Genomic DNA, 25231 nt, shown 5'->3' on the forward strand with positions numbered 1-25231 from the left:
TTCCCAAATTCCCTGGCTTGCAGCCGGCTTCTGGCTCTCTCAGTCCTTGAGGTGGAGGAGAGAGATGGGAGAAGGCTGGTGGCTGAAGGAATTGTTCTGCTGACCTGCCATTCCCTGCTGGTGTGACCGGCAGCTCTTCCAGCAGGTGACGCCGCGCGAGTGTCCCCTGCCATATGACAGATGCGTGCCCAGCCCCAAAGCAGGAGCCTGCATTCTCCTGGGGTCAGGGACAGGGAGCTGCGTGCGTGCCCTGCCATGTGAGTGGAAACACACCTATCCCATTGCCGGATTATAATTGTTCTCTGTCATTTGAATGGCATCAACTCATCAAGTGATGAAGAAGTGACTTTTTGATGATGTGATAGACAACATTTTGGTTACCTGCTGGAGGAGGGAGAAATGAAGACCCAGGGCACAGTCTGAGTGCTTCTGCGAGAGTTTGTTTGGCCCACCCTGAAACAAAAATGAGGTAGTTCTGTCCTAAGTATGTTTGTTTATGAAGTGTGACTGATATTCACAATATTAAGCCCTGTAAACAACAAAAGTGCTATGATTTGTTATGATTAGTACTCTTTAATGCAGCACTTGCTTTGGGCTAAAAATTTACAACATTCTTGAAAAAGCCCATCTGTGTCGTTTCAACATTTGTGAAAGAAAATAGCCCCAAAGACTTAAAACAATGAAAAACTTGCAGTGTTATCTGTTTATAATCATGGAAGCAGGGAGAAACACAAAATGTTGTAACAATGAAAAGCAAAATAAATCATAACATTTTTCCTTGTGAAAGGAATGTAGATGAAAATTAAATTAAAACGGCCTTTCGGCTTTTGACTGTTGTATGAAACGGCACTTAGGCTTTGAACGGTGTGAGCCGGTTGAAGTGGACAGAACTAGACTCTGGTGCGACTTGCCTGTTCTGTCAGTTTGTGACCTGTATTGACAGAGCAATTTGGGAGTGGATGGTGTCAACCAGATCTTTCAGTTTGGCAGCTATTGTTCATTTCTGGAGGCAAATAATTTCACTGGGGTATGGTTCAGACAAAGTTAAAATAATGAGCTTTAAGAAACAGAGCAACAAATATGGGTATTCAGGCTGGGGCAGTCTGACATGCAAGCTTACAAAAAGCTAAGTGATGTTGAATATGTTTCCAAACTTTCATTCTCTTTGAAATTTTAGCATTTTCGATGGCAGCAGCTGAGTCCCTGCAATGTGTGATACTAAATGGCTGCTTAGATTGTTAGAACAATTTATGGAAATAGATTGTTTTGTTTGTTGTGTGTTAACTGGTTAGTAAAAGTGCTTTTAAATCTGTTCAAAGAGGTGTTGTTTTTGGAGTTTATCTTTTAGTACATTTAAATTCCTCAATGGGCCAACTGCAACTGAAGCATGAAAGAAACACCAGTGCTTGTGACTGGTAGTTTACATCTTTTCTGTATAGTATTAAACTAGCAAAGGAGAGAGCAAGTTTTGGATCATCCTGGAGAAGGAAGAGCAAGTAAGTGACTAGAATAGCTGTGAGAAATGGCTAAATTTTACTGCTTCTGTCTGAAGTTCACTGTATGAGACTCGCATCTGTCATTCTGGAGTCCTGAGTTTTGTTCTTGTGCCAAGCTAAATCATTTTGTGGAATGTCACAGAAGTTGTGTGAATGTTCCTTTATGTTTTCTAACAGCAGGGACTGCTCCTTCCATACTCTTCCACATGTGGAAGTACAGGTAGTGAAGAGATAATGATAACTTAGATAACTTTCTTGCTTCTTGTCCAGAGGAGCTTAGGATAAGTTACTCAACTCATGTGCATCTGGCATATCCTGGATGGATTTACGACACTAGATCAGAAGGTGGCTTGAGCAAGATAGATAGCATTCTGTGTAATTGTGAGTAGATAAGAAAATCTATGGTACAGTAATGTTTAATTTTCAAGTGTATTCCTTCTTGAAGATTATGTGTTCATCAGGTCTGTCTTAATATTTTGGGGTCGTGATGAATTAAACAATGTGCTTTCTCTGGACATATGGAAGTAATAGTATTCCATGATGAGTACAGTGCATTCTGTTGGTGGATACTTGAGCTCAGAGGACCTGTTTTACAGTCTTGTGGGAGAGGGAACCCATCCCAGGAATGTCTTGTCTGTAACTGCTGTTGCTGTTTAGAAACAACAAATGTGTCAGGATCTTCTGCATGCTTGCTCTCTTTTTCTTTCACTCCTTCCCCTCCATCCTCCAATTCATTATCTGCTTATACTGAGAGCATCTACTTCTGCCCTGTCCCTCCATGGTTGAAAATTCTGCATTATTTCTCCTTCGAAATCCAAGCTTTTCCTGAAAAGAACAAATTCTGTCAGCAATGTAGTTAGTCCTCACATTTTTGTATCTACAGTGTATTTTAAGCCAGAAGTGGTAATTCTTAATTATGATAATCAACTTGGTTTCTCTTCCCCACATACTCTTTAATTGTGTTATCTCAACATTTGTATTTGAAAAAAGCTTTGACAGTCAGTCAAAACCTGAGATGTCAGAGTTTTCAGCTGAGTTTTGAGTTTTTCGAAGAAGAAGCCACCTGATTTTAAATGAAGACTTAAGAGACAAAGTTCTGTTATTAGAGTCCAAAGATTACTGTGTAAGCTTTGCTCCATGTTTATAAACATGACTAATTCCTCTAAGTTTTTGCCTATTGCTGCCTAGTTAGAACATTGAAGCTGTGATCTAATTTTTGAAATAAAAGTGTAAAAGTGTGAAGGAACAAATATTTAATCAGCCTGTCCCTCCTAGAGTGAAAGGTTGGTGTGTACTGGAAAATCCTGTTTTGCTTCATTGAGAGAAAAAAATGTTGATGGTTTTCTTTTTTGCGCTCAGTAGAAAAAGTATCTTTTTTTTTGATGTGAGTTTTGTGGTTGGTCCATGTCTTTGGGTCCTCATTCACCCACCTGATTGGAAATTACAGCCATTGGATTTTATGGAGATGTATACCTTTTCTGCGGGTTAGGACAAAATGTTTCCAGGGATGCTTGGTGTATGGTACAGAGGCTGTTGGAGGTGTGTCTGGAAGATTCATTAATACACATGTTAAGTGCCTTTCCTTCTGCCATTTTAAAGAATGAATGCCGTAGAACTGAGTGTGGATCAGCTCCCTTCTGAGCTGCTTTGGAAAATGTAATTGGGAAGCTTCGCTGTCTTATGGGGAGGGGGAACAAGATCATTCTTGAGAACTCTAAAATACTTTAAAAAATAAAGACTTTTGGCCATGTTTTGTGAAGACAGCAATTTAAACATCTGAATAATAATCCAGTAAATTATTTATAAATAACAACATCTTTGTAATAGCTATGCTAGCATTCTCAAAGTGTAACTTTTGGCTTAATTTGTTTTCTTGCAGTCTGTAATACAAACTGGGATATGTTTATGTTGAACTTCCATTTTATAAAGAAAAAAGCAGGTGATTAAGGTTTTCAGTTAGGAAATCTGCAGTGAATATTAATTTAATGTTGTTTTAAAATGTAAGTATTCGCATACAAACATTTGAGTACTCAGTTGGCTGTTTTGTATTTCTTTAAGAAAATGGAACATCTCATCTGATTTGGAAAGTTACAGGATTAAGATAGTGATATCCATATATATTTGTGTCTACACAGGTTGAGCCAAAGTGTATATTTGTGCATGTGTATGAGGGGGCAGGCACGATGTGATGCCTGACGTATGTTTGCTTTCCCTGATTTGCTGAACAGTTATTACCCATACCGCTGAGAAATTTAAGTTAACAAGCAGGATTTTTTGGTCATATTTCTACTTTTTCATTTTCAGGGTAATTATATGTTGATTGGTAACTGTAAGAAACTTTTACAGTTAGTTTTGGCAATTATTTTTGTTAACCAAGAAAACACACTGCTAGAAGAGTTACACTCCCCCAAATTCTCACTCATTGCATTGTTTTTATCCTATGGAATGGATATTTACTATATTACAAACAACCACGGTAAATTTATGGTGTGCTTTGATTCAACATGACCATATCAATGTATCTTCTGTGTAAGAGCTAAAAATACAGCGCAGGTTAGAGCCTTAGTTTGTGATTCTACAGGTGCAGGTATGCTTAACTTCAAGTACACACTTGGGCTTGATCGCTTTGATACGCTTATTGTACCTGCCTAATTGTTTGCAGGATTGAGGCTCTGGTTATGAATTTTTAGTCAGCCAAGGAGTTCAGAGGCAACGTGAGAACGTTTGAAAATATTGTAATCAAAGTGACCTATATTAGTAGCTGAATTACTCAACCATTTTTGTAACTTCAGCTTCTAAAATGACATGGCAGTAACACATGCATAAAGGCTAGTTCCATGTTTTAGTGTAATCCCTTACTTTAGGTGATGGAAAGTAATTGTTATAGTACTGCAATTTATTAGGACTTACATGGCATAATCAAGTGAGCAAGAATCAAATGTCACCATAGGATTTGCTGTGCTCAGCATAAGGAGATCAGAGAACAAATGTATCCCATTTAGAATCTGAAATGTTCGTTAACTGTGCTGTGCTTAGGCCTGATTTTTTTTTTTTTTCCACAGTAGTATCAGGCCAAACTCGTTACAGCAGCAGTTACCTGGTTTTGAGATGTATTTTTTTTGTTGTTTTTGATTCAGATGTTGACACATTTATTTCCCAAACGCTAAAAGGAGAAAATCTATCCAAGAAAGCAAAAGAAAAAAGGGAAGTTCTTCTTAAGAAGATAAAAGATGTTAAGGCAAGGTAGGTGAGCTTCCTGTCTTTAATATGTTATAAAGTCACTTACTGGTAACTTAAGTTTTTATAATCTTTTAATAACCCAACCACTAACAATATTAACAATTAAAAATCTGTCTGAGTCTTGGTTTTGTCAAATAATCTACATGGGTTCATACCTTTAAATCTTTCTTGAAGCTGTTAGAATTTAGTAATAAAGGAGAACATAAGGATTTGTCCCATTTGAATGGCTGCAATGTTCTGATCCCCGGTTACAAACTGGTTGGGTAGATCTTGCCTTCATGTCTGCTTGGGTAAAATTCACTAAAATACGAGAAATATAAAGCATTGAGAATATGAATGAGCTTTCTGTCGCCACGCTCAGCTAGTGTAAAACAGATAATTCAGTGCTGACTTTGCTGTGTACTTTGTTGTTTAGCTTTGTCTGTATTAGGAAATTGAAACGTAACTGGAAACTATTTATAGATCGTAAGTTTGTTTCAGGAGTGTTGAAATAGTGAAGTACTATACCACCACCCCCTCTGCTTGATCTGTTCTTTTTTTTTTCTAATACTGGGCATGATTTGAGACTCTGTTCCCTTAGGTTTTTATTTCAGTCAAATAATTCAGCTGAAGAGATTTGGCTGTAGTTTTATTTGTGCTACAAAATTTTATTTGCAAACTATCTTTTCTTACAACTCTAGTCAACTAGGATATCATTTAGTACTCGCTGTTGTCTTCCCATTGTTGTTTCCAAAGTGTTTCTCTACTGATCACTCCCTTTTGATATCTCCTCACCTTTGCTTTGATGAGATACTCCTCTCCTGTCTCTGTGGCAACTTGTTTACAATTTCAAAGAGAGCACAATCATGTGGCGAAGGCGCTATCCTTTGTATCACACTAACTGCAGGAAGGCTGGAAATGTGTCCCAGAATTTTGTAATTAAAGATTACTGGCTGTAAATGCTTGGGGAGCTACCTTTTAGATGATTTTTTTTTTTTTTTTCTTTTAAATTGAGCTAACTGGGACTGTACAGGCGACTTGCAAATATACCACTACTGACTTTTTTCTTCAATCTTATGACTCAACTCTGTTTTTTTGGATGATGAAATATCAAGGGAGGGAACATGCAGTTACAAGCACAGTTGACACTGAATTCTTTGCCGTTCACTTACATGACCCTGTGATTTTGCATCTTAATTTCTAATTCCTTCCTTGTCTTCTGTAATATTCTTCACTGTTTAACAGTCTTTTGCTTTTCGTGCAGGCTACAAAATATATGCACCTTGTAATCATCTTCGATTTTCACATCCCACATATTGAGTTGTGTCTAACTATTGCTGCTACATGCTACACAGGATTTCTTAGATCTGACCCTTTGTCTCTATTTGCATTTCTCATTTTCTTATCCCTGGACCCTTCTTTTCTTTCCTGCTTGTTACTTGTGAGCATCTCCTCACTCATTAGCCTGTTACACGCACTACTGCTTATTGTCCGTAAAGCTGGTCATGGCATCCGCATGTTATTTGCCATCTATTTCTGGTGAGATCCGCTTCTTTTCAGAGCAACTCAGTCCATGCATGCTTCTTGAAATGCCATTTTACATAACTCTGTCCTGATTATTTATCTTTATACATAAAACTATATCATGACGAATTTTTGTTTCTGAAATACCTTCAAGATTTAGCTCTGAAGAAACAGGATTTTTTCCCTCTGGGATGATAGAGGTGGTTTTTTTTTTGAGTCAGTAAATATATTGAGATCTTCTTATTTGAAAGTAATTTTTTTAATTAGGCATGCATTAACTTTTTAGTTTCTGGTTAATTATTAATACATATTAATCTGGACTTTATAAATAACTGCAACTAAAACCTCTGTCTGTGGATTTTTTTCCTGCTGACCTACTGTGTTATATTTAAAGTATGCTTAGTGGCACTTACTTGTGCACAGAACTTTTTGAAATATATGACCATTTAGAAGTTTTACTAAACTTAAAGATGCTTTTGTGTGTTTATACCTTAAGATATGTCTTAGTAGATGTATATTCCTAGAAAAGGCTGCTTCATCCGAATTTGGTTTTGTTCAAGCCTTTTTTTGAGGTGACTGGGGATTCTCTCAACCTTGTGCCTGATGTTGTTTCTTCTTCTTCTTTCTGCAGTTATCCTCAAGAATTCCCGGATAAAGGTAAATTCCCCTCCTCCCCGCGCTGCTTTTGCCCTGGGGCGGCTTCGCGTCGCGGGGCCCGGGCCGAGGGTGCGGGCGCCCCCTGCTGGGGACAGCGGGGAACCGCTGCCCGGGCGCAAACTTCTCGCTGAACCGTCTCTTCCGAGCTTGGGTCCCGTTTCCTTCATTAAACACCTCGGAGAACGTTTGTCGATGAAGAGACCAGTTTATAATTTGATATAATTTGAGCTAGTACTGTCTGTCTTAATTAGCAATAGTATAGCATTGTGAAAGACCATGTGATGGAGTTTCGTTTTTTGTGTATGTGATTTTATTTTTATTTTAATTTTTCTCCAGAGGAAGTATGTGCAAAGCAGCCTCCTTAGGAGATACAATTTGAACAGGGATAACTTATTTCAGCCCCTTTTTCTTCATGTTGCAAAAGTCTTCAATTCCGTAGTGATGTTTCTTTAACCTTTCAATATGATCATCCAGTGACAGTATGATATTGGCATTTGAATGAATGTTTTTATTGTGCAGCAGGAGCTCAGACCTTCAGTTGGGAAGGAGACAATTTAGTGTGCAAGTAATGAAAACTGAAGTGTGGGTTATCTATTGTCTAGTGGAGTTAAAACAAAGCTGCAGAGCTCAGTTTAGAAAAGATTGAGGAGTTTGTTGCTTCAGTGTTCTGTTCTGTAACTGAACCTGGAAGGGCTCTTATTTCCATGATGCTAATTCTTGAGGTCATGACCTATAGCCTGTGGATGCTGGTATGAGGGTCACAGTGTGAGGTCAAAAAAGCCTATGCAAAGCTTCACTTTTTGCAGTGGTTGAAGAGCTGTCTGTTTCTGGACAAGGAGGTTCAAATGTGTAGGCTACAGCATGCCTCATGATAAAGTGAAAATATGCAAGTTATATTAGGCAAGTAATGTTATAACAAGCCACAACAAGTTCATATATTTCTTATCCCTGTTTAAGTCAAGTTATATAGGCATAACAGTTCATCTGAAAGACAAGATACAAGTTGGAAGTTCCCAAAGGTTGCTGAGGTTTTATAAACTCAAACTATGCTATTCTTTAAAAATGATATTAAAATAATTTGGTTTTTTTTTATGTTGCACCTCAGCACTCTTACTGAAGTCAAAATGTAGTTTCCCTCCTCTTATCTCTGTCCAACAGAATTAAGGGTGGAAAAGACAAATGTTATTTTATTAAGAAACTAGCTAACATGAAATCAGGTGGGGTGGCTGTTTCATTGCAAATGCATCTGACTTTCTGGAGAGCATATTTTTGAAGAGCTAATAACTTTCTGGAGCTATGACTCTCTAATAAAATGACAGTTGTCTACAAAGAAAAGAGTTTTCATTTACTGGTGTGCTTTTTTTTTCTGAAGGTCAAGAAAATTCTAGTCTATTTGTTTTCTTCATTGGCAATTTGATTCACACTTTCTTTTCAGATTCAACAAATTATTACTAAAGATGACATTTTATTATCTCCAGTAAAATGGATTTTTTAATTGATATAGTCTGTAGAACTATGCACAGGTGGTAGAACTTGCAAATGCAGACACTTTAGTTTCCTTTCAGTATTTGTAAATAAAATGAAAAGGCTCTAAAGTTATACCGTTGTTTTCTGCAAACAAGGATAAATTTCTCCAAATTAATGTGCATTTATATGCATGAATATGAAAAATTCATGAGAAATGGGAGCCTGTACTTATCTGCAAAATATTTGAGGGAATGTGGTTCAGTGGTATGGGTTGTTAGTATAATTTCCAGAGCTCAAAAAGTGTGTGCTGAACTTTATTTGGTTGTGTCATTCTTACTTTAAGCCTGTACAAATCTGGCGTGACTTGTGTAGGTGTAGAACAAAGGGCCCACGTGGAGGTGAGCAGTCAGATTCTTGGCCAGCTACTAGTATAACAAAACAGCAGCAGCAGCTGAGTAAGGTCAGCTTTTGTGCCCATTCATACCTCTGTGCACACCTAGGCATTTGAAAAATTGAAAAATTGAGAAAAGATTAAAAACAGAGGTGGCAGTGATCATCAAACATTTTCCTGTTCCCACCCCCCACAAGGAAGAAATATCCCAAAGTATAAGGTGAAAAAGGAGAATATCTTTTAGGAAAAAAGGAGAGGTAGAAGCAGATATGTGGAAACTGCACTGAAACAAACTAGGAAGAATAAGAACTACTGTGCACACTTAAACTTCATGTTTCCTCTTCATTGTCTGGTGGTAGCAGTCACTCCATTTTTTTTTAAGGCAAATAAAATAATCTTTGTAGCTGAAAGGAAAGGTGAAGAATGATTCGCACTATGTTCCATAGTATCATGGTATAGAAATCATGAAACTGCATTAATTATCATACTATATCAGCTGTTTTGAAGAAACTTGTGAGTTGTGACCTGTCATCCATTCAGGGACATCCAGAAGAATCTTTTGGAGGCTGGAAGAAGTGGGCTAATGCTTTCAAAATTCACATATTTCCTGTATAACGTGATGAAACTTGACTCTGGTCTCTCGAACAGCCGCTTCTTCAGCTTGCAAGTTTTTCCACAAGGATGGTTTGTGGGCACCAGCTTGTTGCTCCACTCACTTTCATCACTGTATGTTCTTGAAGTTCCCCTGGCTGTGCATGTAGTGACTAATGAGTTTGACCAAACTGTTGTATGTGGGCTCTTGTTGTATAGGTTTTGGTCTCTAGTGTACAGAATTTTACCTTCCATGAAGATAAGGCAAGAAGGTTTAAAAGAAGAATTAAAAAAAAAATGAAGAGCGTGTGCACAAGTAGAACTAGGATCCTTAAAACCAAAATCATACATGTCTCTTAACTTTCAGAAAGTGCATACATACTGCTTTGCAACCAGATTGATAAAGTTGAGGACTTTCTTGCATCCTCTTAAAGATAAATTTTCTTCTGTTATCTTTCAGGTCAGTAAATATGCTGGCAAAAGTGTCTTTTGTGTCTACACACTGAGAAAGTGAAGCTTTTTAGGGGAAGGGAGTGCATGTGAAAATTCAAGACACAAAATTCATTCTACAGGAAAATATTTAATTCTCATGAGTGATGTGTTATCTGGTTTTAAACTGACTTTTACAGTTAAGTGTTATGTTGATTTACGGACAAAGAAAATGCATGTTGTTCTTATGACAAAAAGACCTACAATTATATTGATGTCCAAACCACTGATCTTTCCACAAATTTTATTTTTATTTATCAAGTTAGATTATTAAACTTTAATTATTTTTATTTCGTTACTAAATTAAGAGATGCAGTAGAAGTGTCTTTTTCTCGTAGACACTGCTGCTTTTTGCCTTTCTTTTTAAATTTGCTTTTGAAATATTTGACTCTTCAGCTGAGCAGTCAAGCAAAACCAAAAAGCCATAATCACACTCAAGGTGACCTGTTGTAGATCTTAGAATTGGGAAGGAACTTGAAAATGAGGATAATTTTCATACAAATTGGATTTATTTTTTATCAGACTAGTATTCCACTAAGGATATAAAAGTCTGGACTTTGTCAAAGATTCTGAGTTAATACAGTTTTTGGCATTTCTCTGTTTTGAGATTAATTGAATCAATACCATGGCTGCCAAAATGTTTAGTTAAAAGAACCTTGTTTTCAATTTATACTAAAAATAGTGCTAAAGTTGGCAGAAGCACTATAAGCCCTAGAAACTGTATTTGTGTTTGAAGCTCACTTGCCATCTGTTCTTTGCATTTATTTTAGTAAAATATATATTTTTAATCACTTTCCGCAAAATATGTTGGCTCAGTGTTGAAAGTGAGACACCAAAAGTACTCGCCAAATCGAGTCATAATATGGGAATTTGCAGAACAAGTTCTCCATAAAGCACTCAGTGCACCTTCTATCTGATCTGCAGCACATGACTTTGGCACTATTTATGCAGAAAAGTGTGATTTGACATTTGCTGAACTACCACTTTTTGGTCTGATAAAAACTGATGAAGGTCCACTTTTGCTTTCTTTTCACTGTAGTATGATAGAAGATAAACCTGTGCCTGTGGAGCATCAGTGCTCTTTGTGTAGCTATTGAGAGCACCTGTAGGAAACCTTTCAATGACTCAGATGCTGCTTTGGCTCTTGGCAGAGCAGTGAGTGTCTGGAGCCTGAGACATCTGCTTCCTGGAAATGGTCAAGCTGACAAAGTGGCACCGTATGCAAAGTGTTTTCTGATTTTTTTTTTTTTCTTTTTTCTCTTTTTTGTGGAGGTGATACTTGTTTTTTGTCTCTGTGCACTCTGTTTTTTCAGGAAATGGCAGCAGGTAGGAGTCTTCTTGGACTTCAGAAGGGGAGGCAGTAGCTTATGGTCATCAGAGGATATGAGTTCTATATTTTAACTCACTTGCGGTTTCAGTCAGAAGCATAGATACATCGTTAGTATTTAACCATAAATGGGAAAGACGCGGCTTAGTTGCTGCACAGTCCTTTGAGGCTCATCATGACGTATTTCTGGAGAGACCATCAGATGCCTTAGAAGTGTGCCAAATATCCCTCTGTCTTGGAAGTCTGGAGGGTTTCATTGTAGGCAAGTCACTGTGTTGTCCCTTTCAGCTACAGACAGCTGTTATCTGTGCAGTGTCTGTGCCAAGTACAATTTCAAGCAGCACAAGATTCAGCCACCAGTGCAGCACAAAATGGTCTTACCCTGATGTGCATCATCAGGATGGGAGGCCTCTCAGCAAGGAAAGTTGTGTTGCTTTTCTTTCTTGAAGCGTATTTGCTTACAAAATTAATGCTGTTTTAGTATTGTTTTAACAAATAGCTGCTAAAGAATTCCTACTTGACCTTTACAAAACAAGCCATTAAAAACCATCATGTTAATAAGAGGCTCTAGAAGACTCTTCAGGAAGGAGTGTGTCAGAGCAGATTGCATGGCGAAGTGTACAGCAAGACAGTGGCTGTCAGAAGAATCCAGTCTTGCAGGAAGGCTGGTGGATTGGGTCAGTAGCATCTTCTTAAAAAATCAGCTGCATCTACCAAGGCACTGAAGTATACCTGTGCCAGCTTGAAAGCAACTTTGTCTAGTTATTTTTGTGAAAACCTGTGTAGTGAGGACCTTGCATTTATGTGCTTGGTGGCTTCATCCAGTTCCTTGTTTGGTGGGTTCTTACTGGAGCAGAGGTTGGACAGGAGGAAGTGATTTCAACCTGCTGTCTCTTGGGACCTCCCAACATGGCAAGAAGCAGCATGTAATGACCTGCATGTCTTTTTATTTTTGTGGCTTAATTTGCTTATACTAAAAAAAATTTAATGCGTCACTCTGTCTATATGTTTTTTTAGAAATAAAATGAAAGTGTTTAGTGATCTGGGGACTCTGAGCGAGCAAGTTTCTTTTGGAGGCATTGGCTGAAACATCTTGCTTGCACTTTCTTAGATTTAGTGGCTGAGGCAATATCATTAATGCTTAGGAGTTCATTACTATAATCTCACACTATTGCAGAAGAAATTGAATTCCTGGGGAAAAAAAAAAAGTGGATTTTTTTTTTTTTAGCTCTATTCATATAAAGTGATGTGGCCCTGTTTGTTATATTTATCTTGTACCAACTAAATCTGTTGGAAATCTTCAGAGTAGGGAGGGGGCAGGGACTGAAGTGCAGCCCTTTTTACAATGAAAAGAGTTTGTTTCATGCTCAGTTCCTAATGTGGTACACTTGCCCTTTGGTATGCATTATTTCCTAAATCAATAAATAAGCTGTAATGGAAAAGGTAGCATTTAATAAGGAAAGACAGTGTATAGGATTTTTTTTTTTTTTTTTTTTTTACAGATAACATAAAATATTGATTTGACTCTCAAACCTGTAAGAGGTTGGTTTAAATTGCTGAAACTGGAGAATAGGATCAGTTCATATACATATTTTTGTTATTGTTGTAGCTGTTAGCTATCTACTGTTAATTAAACTTTTTTTTTTTTTTCAACTTTCAGATAAATCATATGGTATTCTGGGGAAACAAGAGGCTATATTAATGAGCACCAACTCCTTAATTATCCTTGTGACTACATAACAGGGACACATTCATGTCATTTTTTTGTGCAATAACTTTTGCAAAGAAGTATTTTTAAACTGATCATTAATTTTATGACCACAGAAATGAGATGCAAAATTTATGCTGTTGTCATTGGCACAGGTTCAAGGCGCTACTGACATTATGTGTGATTGTAATGGAATGGTTGCCAACTAATGAGTCTATAGACATTTCGTTTGGGCATGCTTTGCTTTTAGATGTCTGATTAGGCAGTAATGCTTTCAATTACGCCTGCAAATTGTATTGGATACATTTACCTGATGCCCATTGTTGCTTTGTAGTTCAGTTTTCTATTACATAAATGCAAGCTGAATGCTTTTCTTTAATTTATTGACGCTTTTTGGGTGTATTTTTAGGTACTTGGCACCTGAAGAGAGGAGCAGTGGCTTGTGCTGCTCAACACTGACTCCTCTGACTGCTCAAAGAGTAACACATGTAGTTTCAAATGCAATTCTATCTGGTCTTCCTCAATAGGTGGAGTATAAACCACGGTGCAGCACCTTGGTGGGGGAGCATGTGAAGTGGAGGAAGGGCAGAGATTACTCTGAGTGGGAATGCAGGAGACCCCACAGGAGCAACAGGAAGCCTCTCTGTAACTGTCAGGAGCGATATCCTTATGTATTAATAGCGTACACTCCTAAGATGTCTTTTAACCTTGCCAGAATTAGGAGGCAAAAAAACAAGGTTGATACTAATTTGTAGTCATTTTTTTCCGTGAGCACACAAAAAAGTTGTGAAATGTTGCCTGTTAAAGCTGCAGAGCACATTGAGTCAGCTCTCCTATCAAAGTGCCTGCAGTTCTGTACAAATTAGATGATTTAAGGATTGCATTTCAATGTATAATATAAATTTACAAATACATTTATTTATTCTAAAATAAAAAATATAAGATTTTTGGTTTAATAGGGCTATAGGGCTTGTACCTTTATTCAGTGTGTCCACGTTTTTCACGTAAAGAAGTGTGGGTACCTAAATTCAGTATGGTATGACAGGGGTTCTACATATTTGTTCTGATTGTCTTTCTTGGTAAAGGTTTTTTCCTGTGGAAGTCTTCAAGACTTTATTTAGGATTTAACATCTAGAGAATGCTTTGAGGACTATAAACTCTCTGAAAGCACTGAGCATATAATTTCTTTCTTCGTGATACCTTAATTATTATTTTTTAAAGACCATTTTGAACTTGGATATCTTAGAACAGATACTTATTATAAATCTACATTTGGTGTGCTTGTGGTTTGTGTAATTTCAAATACAGTATATTCCTAGGATATGATATTCTCTAAATATGTATGTATTAAAAAACCCCTTGTTTCTAGATCATCTGGCTTTTATAAGAGTGCAAAGCACAAAGGTTTACTGAATTTGAAATCCTTAGCATAATTAGAAAACGGTGATACCATGACTTAATGGAAGAGCAGGCTAACAGCTATGCAAACTTACGTAAGAAATCACAACTTCTCTGAAAGAGATTCTGTATAGCTAAGAGGGGCAGAGTTCTCCAGAGATGTTCTTTCTACATCTCTACTCATCTGTTGTACTCGTCTGTTTACCATCCACAAGAGCTACTCGTTTAAATATACTTTGGTTTACTCTTACTATTCAGCCCATGAGTTCTGTGTGCTGGAGTGTGGTCTTTGTGGAAATGTTTGCCCCTAGAAATACAGCCTAATACTTTAAATTTATGCTGGCACCTTCACGAAGGTTAAATGGTAGTACATTTATGCATAGCTGATAAGAGGACATTTTGGACTGACAACCAGGGCATTGGAAGTGGAGGTTTATACATACATATGTTCTGAACATTCTACTACTAGTAAAAAGTTTAGGACAGGAGAAGAGTGTAACAACTTGTGATATTCACAACCTATACAGTATCAAGTCTGCTCTTTTTACATGGAGTCCATCATCTAATAAAGATATATATAGAGAGACAGGCAACTGGTCTCAGGCATGTAAGTGTGAAAGATGATCAGGCTGGTTGTAAATATGGCATAATATTTTCTGTTCATGAGCTATCTGCTCTCTGGTTTTCTGTTTGGAAGAAGAGATGAATCCTGGAGAGGGATAATTTACTTTTGATTGGTTTGACAGGTGTGATGAAATGCAAATATTTTGATCAGATTAACACGATGGCTGGAGTGCTACTGGAAGATGGCCGTGTCAAAAATAGATTGGAGTCAGGTTCAGATTCAAAGCAGTTGTTACATGGCATGAGAGCTTGAAAGGAAGCCTTCCCAAAAAAAGCATACTAAATTAATGAAGGGTGAACCAGTTTGGTATTCAACAGTCTTCGGAGGTAAAAGAACTCCAACAAAGCTAAATCAGGCTTTGTTTTCTTATCTGCACAGAAAACTTCCTGTTTGCTGACAACTATGAAGCTTTTTGGCTATGGACTCTGAATTTTTCATGTTTTTTTCCATTATTAAATGGGAAGCAAAGGCGTAAAACTCTCAGCCATAAATAAATGGTCCTACTGATGAATGTTATTCATATGTCTGTGGAGAAGAATATTTTTGCTATGCATGGGGGTTCTTTTGGATTCTGGGAAATTAGTTATCTGATACAGTGGTCCAAGAGGGAACACATGAATAGAGAAGAATGTCTGGAGGTCTCTGGAAAGCTCTCTGCACATGAGTATACCAAAAGGCAGTGCTTGAGCAATTTAACTTTATGAGCTTTTTAAGAAAATTGAGGATCATTTGATCTATTGGAGCATTAGCTTTATGATTTTGGTTTGATGATTTTAATCATATTTAATTATTGGGATTTCCTACTTCACCAACACTTGATTTTTTTTTTAAAGGAACAATGTAGTTTGTTTTTTTCCCACCTCTTCTTTGCCTAGATGGTATTTAAAAAAAATCTGAGAAAATATACTGAGTTTTGGGAGGAACTTAAATTTTGTCTAGTTAAATGAAAGCTTTGACTAACTGATTTTACTTTACCTTTTCCAGACCTTCACACTTAATGCACTCTGATCAGCGTAGTGCATAGGTTAGCTAATAATGTAGATTTTGTGTATGTTGTAGTAGAGCTCTCAGTTGCAGAAGGAATTTATCAACTGAATGCAGCATTAAGCCACAGGTTCAGACCGGCTGCTGTCAGGAGGCAATTCCATTTTTAGAAAAAGTTGGGAGGAATACACGTACAACATTTGCAAAGTAGCACCTAATTATGGTGAAGAAAAAGTGGGCAGAGGGCAGCAGACTGCTGCCAACAGGAGTTTGGCAGCTTCTCGGAGGGAAGTTGCTGCAGCTCCTTCCTGCGCTTGATCAGGCAGAACTTTGGAGCTTGGCACTGCCTATTTCTCCACCTGCCAGTGCTTTTTTTTTTTAAAAAAAAAAAATAAAATTATTTTTTTTATTTTACCTCCTCTTGCTCCCCTCCTCTTTGCTGGGGTGTGTGTTTCTTCCCCCATTCTGTGTGTAGTGCTGGGAGTGGGTTCATGATATAGCAGCGTTGAGAGGAACTGCTCCAGCAGCACGTCGGTGGTGGTTGGAAGGTGGCCCTAGAACAGCAGCGCTCACAGCTGCGCCTCAGCGTACAAGGTGCCTGTTACGTGCATCCATGAGAAATGGTTTTTTTCTGTTTCAGGCAGGAATTGATAGCCTCCTTACTAATGAAAATATTTGTTGTTGGATTCTGTCTGTGTTTGTATCATAGACTATTTTAACTACCAATGTATTTTTTACTTTTACAGAACTGGAAGATGAGGAAGAGGCTGAGGGCTCCTTGCCTCCTGATAGTGTCTCAATAGCATCTGACCGATATGATAAAGAGGATGAAGCACCTTCTGATGGTATGTGACACTGTTTACCTTAGAACGTACTAGATTTGCCAGTTTGGTGCAAACTCATGTAATTGGATCCTTGTGATGCAAATGTTAGTGTTGGAAATCAGATAAACAGATAAGCATCGCAGCTGGACACTTTTCTTACTTTTGCAAGAACCTTTAAAGGAACTGAACAGCTCTCTCTAGTGGTCCTAGAGCATAGCGAAGCTGTCCCGAATTTACATTTCTTTTAAACTCATGCTTTTTCATAACAAAGCATCTTTTGTAGATGCATATGTTTTTAAAGATAGATCAGTGGCTAAAAGAGTGTGAATATTTGCAATAACAAATTGTTTGTTAATTCAACATTATCAGATTCTTGCTTAATTTTATTGTGCTACTTAATGGCTCACTGTATTATTCATCTAATAAATAATGAAACAGTTTATGTGATTGATATTTTTCTGCAAACTCCATGCAGAATAGGTTCATAAAATATTAAATTAATTATTCCTACAGTGTTTTCTTCCATTAAGATAGTCTTTTGTAGAATGTTTTCATTATATAAATTTTAAATTTGAGTTTGCATTTAAAAAAATATTTAGGCTCCATAGCTGTTTTCCGTGTTGTTTTATTTTGTGTTCATTAAATTTAATGCTTAATGCAACTGTTCTGAAGACATGAACAATTGAATATTTCAAGAGTTAACAAGCTTGCTTTAGCATAGTGTCCATATTTTTGAGATTAGTTTATTGTATACATAATATAAATACCCTCTATGAGTAATATATGGCAATAAATTAAGTATATGTACAAAGAAATTAACGATGTATATTAATTTGTGGCACTAGAAGTTAGATAGACTGACTAGTGAATGATGTTTTCTGACATGATATGATGATCAAACTGTGCAGCTCCATCTCGAAATACAATTGCTGAATGAAAATATGCTTCCTGCAACATAGCACTCCACATTTTATGTTATCCAGATTATTCCCTTTGGAAACATAAATTGCTTTTATGAGGTATAAAATTATGTCTATTGCAGAACAGGGATAAGTCAAGTACATGCATAAGTGATAAACCTTCTAACCACTGATTCAGAATAACACAATTTTTTTCATATTCAGAACTCTGCAAAATGTGTAACAATAATAATAATAACTTTTTTTTTTTTAATATCTTGAGCTTGTTGCATTTTGGCAATGTGACCTTCTATTAACAAAATAAAAAACAAGCCTTTTTGCTCTCTGATTGAAAAGTAATTATCAGTCAAATTGAATATGGCTTTTAGAAAACCCAAGCTAATTTTCCAAAATACAGATGAATGCAGCTTTCCATGTATTTATTTTTGCTTACAAACATAATCTTAACATTATTTCTAATTGTAACTTAATAACATGGTAGTGATTGCATAAGGGTGTGTGACAAAATTGTATGACTACTTAATAGGAGATATGATTATAGATTTGTTTCAAAACAGTTAATCAAGAAAAAAGTGATCATGTTCATAAACCTGAATAACGAATGGCTGAAGAATGCTGATGCAAGAGTATATGAAATACCATATGAGTTTGTACAGATGGCTGATTAATTTTTAGCCTGTTTTGGAAGTTATAATTATGAGAGTAGGTATAATAACTGCCCAGCGATATCTTGGCTAATTCATTCCAGTTTAGGCAGAAATAATGTGGGTGCAATTCTGTTATATTTAAGATGATTTTACCTCACTGGTCTTTCTATGTTTTATGATAATTCCTTTCTATTATAATTATCTAGAGGGAGTGCAGCATGAGAAAAAGTTAATAAAAGGTGATAGATTTTAATATGTAAATACTTTCATTGGAGGAGTGTTTCTGTTTTCCTCTTTGAATGTCCAGTGTGTCATTCTAATACCATTTTGATGTTAGCATATATAGTTCATCACTCAAGTCTGGACTATATATGAAAATGTAGGTTGAGAGAATCTTATAAGAGAGGGATTGATCCTCGGAGGTGCCATTCGTTTCAGTTTTCATAGGCGTGAAAGGGTTTGAAGCTTAATACTGTGTTTTTGTTTTTTAGCAGTCTGCTAATGTTCAATATTTAAATCCTACCCAAGCTGCTGGGTCTGTAAGGTAGATGTTTGATCTTACGTGGTTACCAGTTTAGTTCAGCGGGGCTCTGTGCAGGGGTAAAACCTCATTTGTGTAGGATCAAGGCTCTCAGCATTAACGGAGGACCCCAACTAGGTAACCAAATTTGGGTGTTCTTTATTTATATTTGAGTCCATTCATATTTTTATATAAAACCTTTTAAATGTATTTTCTGCTAACAAAACACCAAAACAAACCAGGCATTTACTTTTGTATACTTGAGTTAGACTGCAGGGTTTGTATGGCATCTGAAAGTGTCACTATTTGACTTTGCACTGTTACTGTCAAAATATAATTTGTGAAGGCACCCACTTGGTAACAGATAAAGAATTTGTGTATTACGTGTACATTACAGTCATTATAAAATCCCGGAGTTTTCGTGTGACCTTTGTCTAATGGTGTATTAATTACAAGAGAGATAATCCATTTAACAATAAGTATGGGATAACTAAATTAGCACAGGTCACCTAAAGGCCTTTTGTCAAATCTGATTGTTATGTTGTCCTTTTGACTTTTACCTTATGCTGGGCACTAACAAAGTATCTAAACTTTGATGGATTATAAACTCTAAACATGATATGTATTTTTCATAATGCTAATGTAATTTTCTAGGTACTGAAAAGGTCAAACCCCCACGTCTCTATGTGCATTCTAAGTCTGTCTTTCCTTTTAATATTTCTTTTTTCTCTGTTCCTGTGGTTCAAAAGTTCACTCAGTTCCCAAATGGCCACCTAATTTTCCAGTTATTCCCTCAAGCCATATGTGTTTTGGTTTCTTTATGGTTTATTAGGTACTGTAGGAAAGTAGCATAAGTTATATCATCTAATGAAATTCAAGCACACTTCAGTGATGCTTTGACTTGATTGCCGGCAGCAATTAAATCACAACGAAGGAGAATGATGCATAGGCTTACATGTCCAGACACCCTACAGAAATTGGAAGAAGGATAAAACACAACAAAACCCCCAAATAAAATCACGAACCCCAAAACAAGACAGACAAAACAAAACAGCACTGCCAGGCACTCCATTCTTAACTTGATTTTCTTTTTTTTTCTTTTTTTTATTGGCTAACAGCCTGATTGATAGCAAAATCATAACTTGCTGTATGCTAACAGGCAGAGTTCACTTGTAGGTTATTGTGAGCTGATAAAGGGTTAGATGGAGTTTTGATTTTCGCATTGGTCCTTGGCGCACCAGATTAATGGAATTTCAATGAGAGACTGGAGTAGTCACAGCTTTGTCAGAAAAACAGATGGAGATTCTATAGCCATGTCTGCTCATTAATACCAGTTGCCTGAAAGGTGTACTACTTCTCTATACAAAAGACTCAACATAATTGATTTTTGAGCGGGGTATTTTTTCACTTATTGATGACTAGGTTTCTTGCAACTTAAATGACAGGGTTTTGTATAGTACACTGTATAACAATATTATGTCTTGTAATTTCTTACTCCCCTTCCATCTGTATTTTGAAGAATGTGTGTAGTGGAAAATAGATATGTCTTGGTCAGTTAAAAACAAAGCACACCGAAATACTTTAAAATTGAAATAATAAGGCTGCCTTTAAAGTTGGTAACAAACGTATTTTTGGTTGTGACATTAATGGGCAAAAAGTTACTGTTTTTAATTTAATTTTCAGGTTTCTTAGGATAATATTAAATGTAGGTTCCATGCTACACTGAAACTTTCTATTTAAAAGTGTAATCTTTTATGATCTCAAGGGATTTTTTTAACAGTAATTTTTTTTGTTTTATGATATGGTGACTTGATTCCATAGTAGGAAATGCTATTAGTATTAAAGGAACAAACTTTCTGACATTTTAAGTACTGTGAATGAACCGACCACTTCTGAAGAAGATATGTCTGTTTAGTTCTGCAGGGAGTATGTGATCGGGTAATTACTGGATCTAAAAAGATCACAGTGAATGCTGTGATAAAATAACTTAGATCATCATCATTTCTGTGGAAAGTCTAGAAATGCTGCCTTGAGCATGTCAGGATGAAAGAAGTACTAAAAATGTGCCTGGGGACTTGTACGCTCTTTAAATTGTCGTATTTGGCTATAGCTTATCAATATAATATACTATTTAGTTGAAAATTCTAAGTAGAGTGAGAATCTCTCACTAAAAATTCCCCACAGTTGAAGTAGAGGAAGGTAGGACCTAAGCAAGGAAACAGGACATTTGGAGAACTTTGAGGAATCAGGATAAATGAAGAGGTTGTGCTTTAACTGTTCGACATCAGCGTGCGGTCTTGAAAATGAGCAGAATTTGTTGCTCCCTGCAACATGCTTTTCTTGGCTTAACTTTTGGATGAAACAACAGGTTTTAGCACTTTGTTTTCATGCAGCTCCTCTGGAAAAGTTCTACAGAAGTCTTTGCAGGCTTGAGTCAACTGTTTTACATGATCTATAGTATTTCCTTTGCATGAAAATCACATTTTGCATTTTGATTGATCAAGTGAGAATGAAAAATTGTGTGACAAAATTTTGCATTCTGCTTCTTTTGACATTTTAAATCTCAAATACAAGCACTGATTAAGCTGCTTTCTGCCTTCCCCTCCTCCATTTGGTAGGAAAAAGGGTTTGAATACTGTCACTGAAGAAAGGTAGAGTTCAGCATAAGACCTTATCTTCATGTACAATGCATGTAGAAATATTTTCCCACTTTCTTCGAGTACATTCCTACTGAATTTATTTTTAAGGCACTATCTTAAAGCAAAAACTGTGTTCCATCACTGAGCCAGTTAAACAGTATTAGCAACTCCGTTAGCAAAGGTTGGAGAATGGAAAATGCAGCTAGGATATTTCTATCCTCTTCTCACTCTTTTTTTCCCCTTCGTATTCCCCCAGACTTGTATTGGTTTACCACTATTTTAGTATCATAATAATGTATGTAGAGAAGATGTTAGGTTGTCTGGAGGATGACAGCACTGAAAGTTGACTTGAGTTCTTCTAGGAGATTAGTTATTTGCTTTGCAATACTGGAGAGAGTTCTAAAGTAAGCACATGACAGCCATTCAAAGAAGTGAGAAACTTCTTTATTTGTCTTGTTTTTCTCATAGATCTCTTTGAAGTCAGAAAGCAATGTATTCTCCTATTCCTTATATCTCTTTAAATACTCAAGCTTGATGAAAAAAGGTCATATCGAGGGAAGGTAGGATCTACATTTACTGGGACACTTGATCTTTGGCAAGAAAAGGTGACTTCTACTTTATGCTCTTATTAGGAGCCGGCAGGAGAGCAATAGTATCAGTGCCGTGGGAAATGGGTAAAAGCTGGACTTTGGCATGCCAACTTTGTTACTGTCAGAATTGTGACTGGGAAATAATGTAATCTATTATTTTGATATGTATAGGTAATTCTGTGTTTTTTATCAACAATTTAGTAGATTCTTTTGCTGTGTTTGAACAGATGTTGTATGACAGAGGAAATATTATTAGTATGTATTGCAATGCATTATGATTCTGCATTTCTGGGACATGTCTGGCTGAATAAGTAATATGACTGATCAGAAATTTTGCTTTCAGAATTCTAGAAATTGTGATTAGCTGCTCAATCTAAAGCAGGAAGACTGAAGTCTGCATTTTCTGATGTGGTGTGCTGAGGCTGTCAGAGGAAGGATGCATTGCTAGGGAATTAGGCTGAGACACTTAAGGACAGTTTGGGTGTCGCCCAGAATACAGTCTCTTAAAAGATGATGAAACATGATGAAAAGTAAAACATAGTAAAGAGGAACTTAAATATAAAGTATTTTTTAAAAATTCACTTTATGAGGATATTTGAGCATGTGGGACCATGTGTGCATAAATTCCCAGATCCAAATCTGTTTAACAAATGAGAAGAGGGTGCTAACTTTGAAATTGTCAAAAGCTGTAAAGAAGATCAAGTCCTTGTTGGATAGGAGAGACCTTAAGAGTAAAGTCGATGTATCACCCTTAGCCTGCCTGAGATGTTTCTTGGCAGGCATCTGTCTCATCTTTCCTAAAAACCTTGAATGGTGCAACTTCAGTCTCGCTCAGGAGCTTGCCCCAGTGGGCACTGTACTTGCTAGTAGAGGATCTGTACACTAAACTCTTTTTGTCAGTCTGTTGACATTTGACTCTCTTTTGTCCATAAAGGACATGACAATGGTGTATTTCCTTTTATTTCTTTTCCCCTTCTGTCATGAATATATTTGAAGACTAAGCAGAGTATTTATAACTTTCCACATGTAACTGCTGTTGGAACCTTATGAAAAAACCAAGCAGCTGAAGTGCTTACTTGGTTGTTTGTAGGATCCACAGCAGTAAATATAGCAACAATGACTTCATTTGGAGACGTTAAAAAAAAATGTGTGTGAAATATGCAAAGCTGATCTAATTAATTTTGATTTAAGCCATTTGTACAGAACAGAAGGGTTTAATTTCTGATAGGAAGCAAAAGTTTGAAGTGAAATTTTGGCCCTGTTAAAGTCAACAGTAAAGTTAAAAACAGCATCATGTAGGTTAACAGTGTGTACAAATTGATGATGCTAAAACGTTTGAACTTCTAATTATCATGATGACAAACTTCCTGTTAAACAATAAACCCCTGTGTTCTTTTAACATTTACCTTTCTCCCATGGGAGAGATGACATGGTTTGTTGCTCATTTTATTTCATCTATGGTGCTTCACTGACTGAACATTAACAAAACAGCCGTGGACGCTCCACCACTACACAGGACAATATCCACAATAAAAAAAAAATGATCTGCTTAAGTAATTTCTTTTTCATATTGGATCATAATTTTATTCAAGATACCTAGCCATATTATGGTTATAAAAATCCCAAAACAAAACAGAAAGCTGAAGTGCAATAGATTTTTCTATTTACTTTATATTGCTTGGTGGTCTAATGTTTTTCTAGATCAGTTCTTACACATCACAAATAGCTGAAATAAAAAAAGAGAAGGTTTTACTTTGGACCTCTTTGGAATGTGATAAGCTTTTCAGGTATGTTTTGGAGGCTCTTAATTATGGATTCTAGAACCTTATTAATGCTTTCCCTCAGCCTTCTACCTTCTGATTTCCCTGTAATTCCTCTTTCTACCTGCCAAGCAGTAGTGGCAAGTCACCTTCCATTCTGCTCCTTACTCATTCCCTCCCAACACCAACCAGGTGCATCAATCGTAGGTGATCATACTGTTTCATGCTACGCCAGTGGCACCTTGAGGTGGGCACCCTTCTTTTAACAGTACCCTTCCAGAGGTGAGCATGTCAAACAGATTGTGGCTGCTCAGCATTCCAGGCAAGAGGCATCTTTTCCTTCCTGGTATCTACCAGGTACAACAGGAGAATGGTTTGCCTTCAACATATCCTGTGCAGTAGTCCCACACATCTCAGAGAGAATAAACTCTGCATAACTGTAGTGTTTGCTTTGTTTTAGACTAGATAGGAAATATGTAAAACAGTGCTCTGTGTGGTACTTTGTGACTGAAAAGTCTCAGGGATGAGGCTTTAGAGTACCTAGATATAGGAATCAGCTAAAAAAAAAAAAAGTATAGAGTTGCAACTGAAGTACAAATTACGTTTGGTGTAGGCTTTTCTTTCTCTGAGTTGGTGATTAGGAATTTGTGCCCTTATTTGATTTATTACGTGCATTGAAGTGTGTATCAATCCTAATGAACTGGAAAAGATGTTCCACATATTCCTGTTCTTGTTTTTTAACTGATTAGTACTTTCTGTAGAGGTGCAAAATGTATCTGTAGAGCTTAAGCCAGTACAAAACAGGGCTGTTCTCTGTCAGGCATCATGCAGTCCAGACATTAATTTAGTGGATTTGGGTTTGTTTCCTTTTAAATAAAAGGGAGGTTGCAGTGGATTAATGCTTGTGAATTTTGAGATTAAATTTGAATGGAAAAATTATGTCATGAGAAGGTTTATTGAAGTGTTTTGCAAAGAAAAAACATTGTAAATTAAACCTTTATGATATCCACTGTGTGGGCAAGTTCGTTATTGCCTTTCTCAAGAAGATGATGTAGGTATTGTTTACTGCTTAAAAATTTGCAGCAGAAACCATACTTCTTTGGACATCTGTCACTAGAGGGTATTAGTTTGATTGATAGTTTCCTCAGTGATTTGTCATAGGTGTTTACTTGGTTTACCTACAAGAGTAGGACTTAAGGGTAGAGTAGCAGACTAAAAATGCTGAATGCTATCTTTTCTCCAAGCTAAAATTATTACTGTAGTTTCTTAACTAATATTAGTCAAAGCCTGTTCACCACTATCTATCACAATAATGACAGCTAATATCCCAGGAGGATCATAGCCTTGTCTTCTCTATTGCTGGTGGTCAGGAATAGTTTTGGGCTGTTTGTGCAAGGAATTAGTGATGGACCTGTACTACAAAATGGAGGAAAACCTCTTCTGATCTAAACAAGA

General features: G+C 36.7%; 1 protein-coding gene across 1 annotated transcript in view; it reads left to right on the forward strand.

Moving 5' to 3' along the window:
• The window catches only part of SKAP2 (src kinase associated phosphoprotein 2), a 113465-nt gene that overhangs the window by 6538 nt on the left and 81696 nt on the right, over positions 1-25231 (forward strand). Inside the window, 3 exon segments of the mRNA XM_082043860.1 lie at positions 4634-4739; positions 6871-6896; positions 16623-16721. Of these exon segments, the coding sequence (XP_081899986.1) occupies positions 4634-4739; positions 6871-6896; positions 16623-16721 (231 nt within the window).

Source organism: Streptopelia decaocto (genome assembly GCF_964273445.1).
Source record: "Streptopelia decaocto genome assembly, chromosome: 2".
In the NCBI taxonomy this organism is placed as follows: Eukaryota; Metazoa; Chordata; class Aves; order Columbiformes; family Columbidae; genus Streptopelia; species Streptopelia decaocto.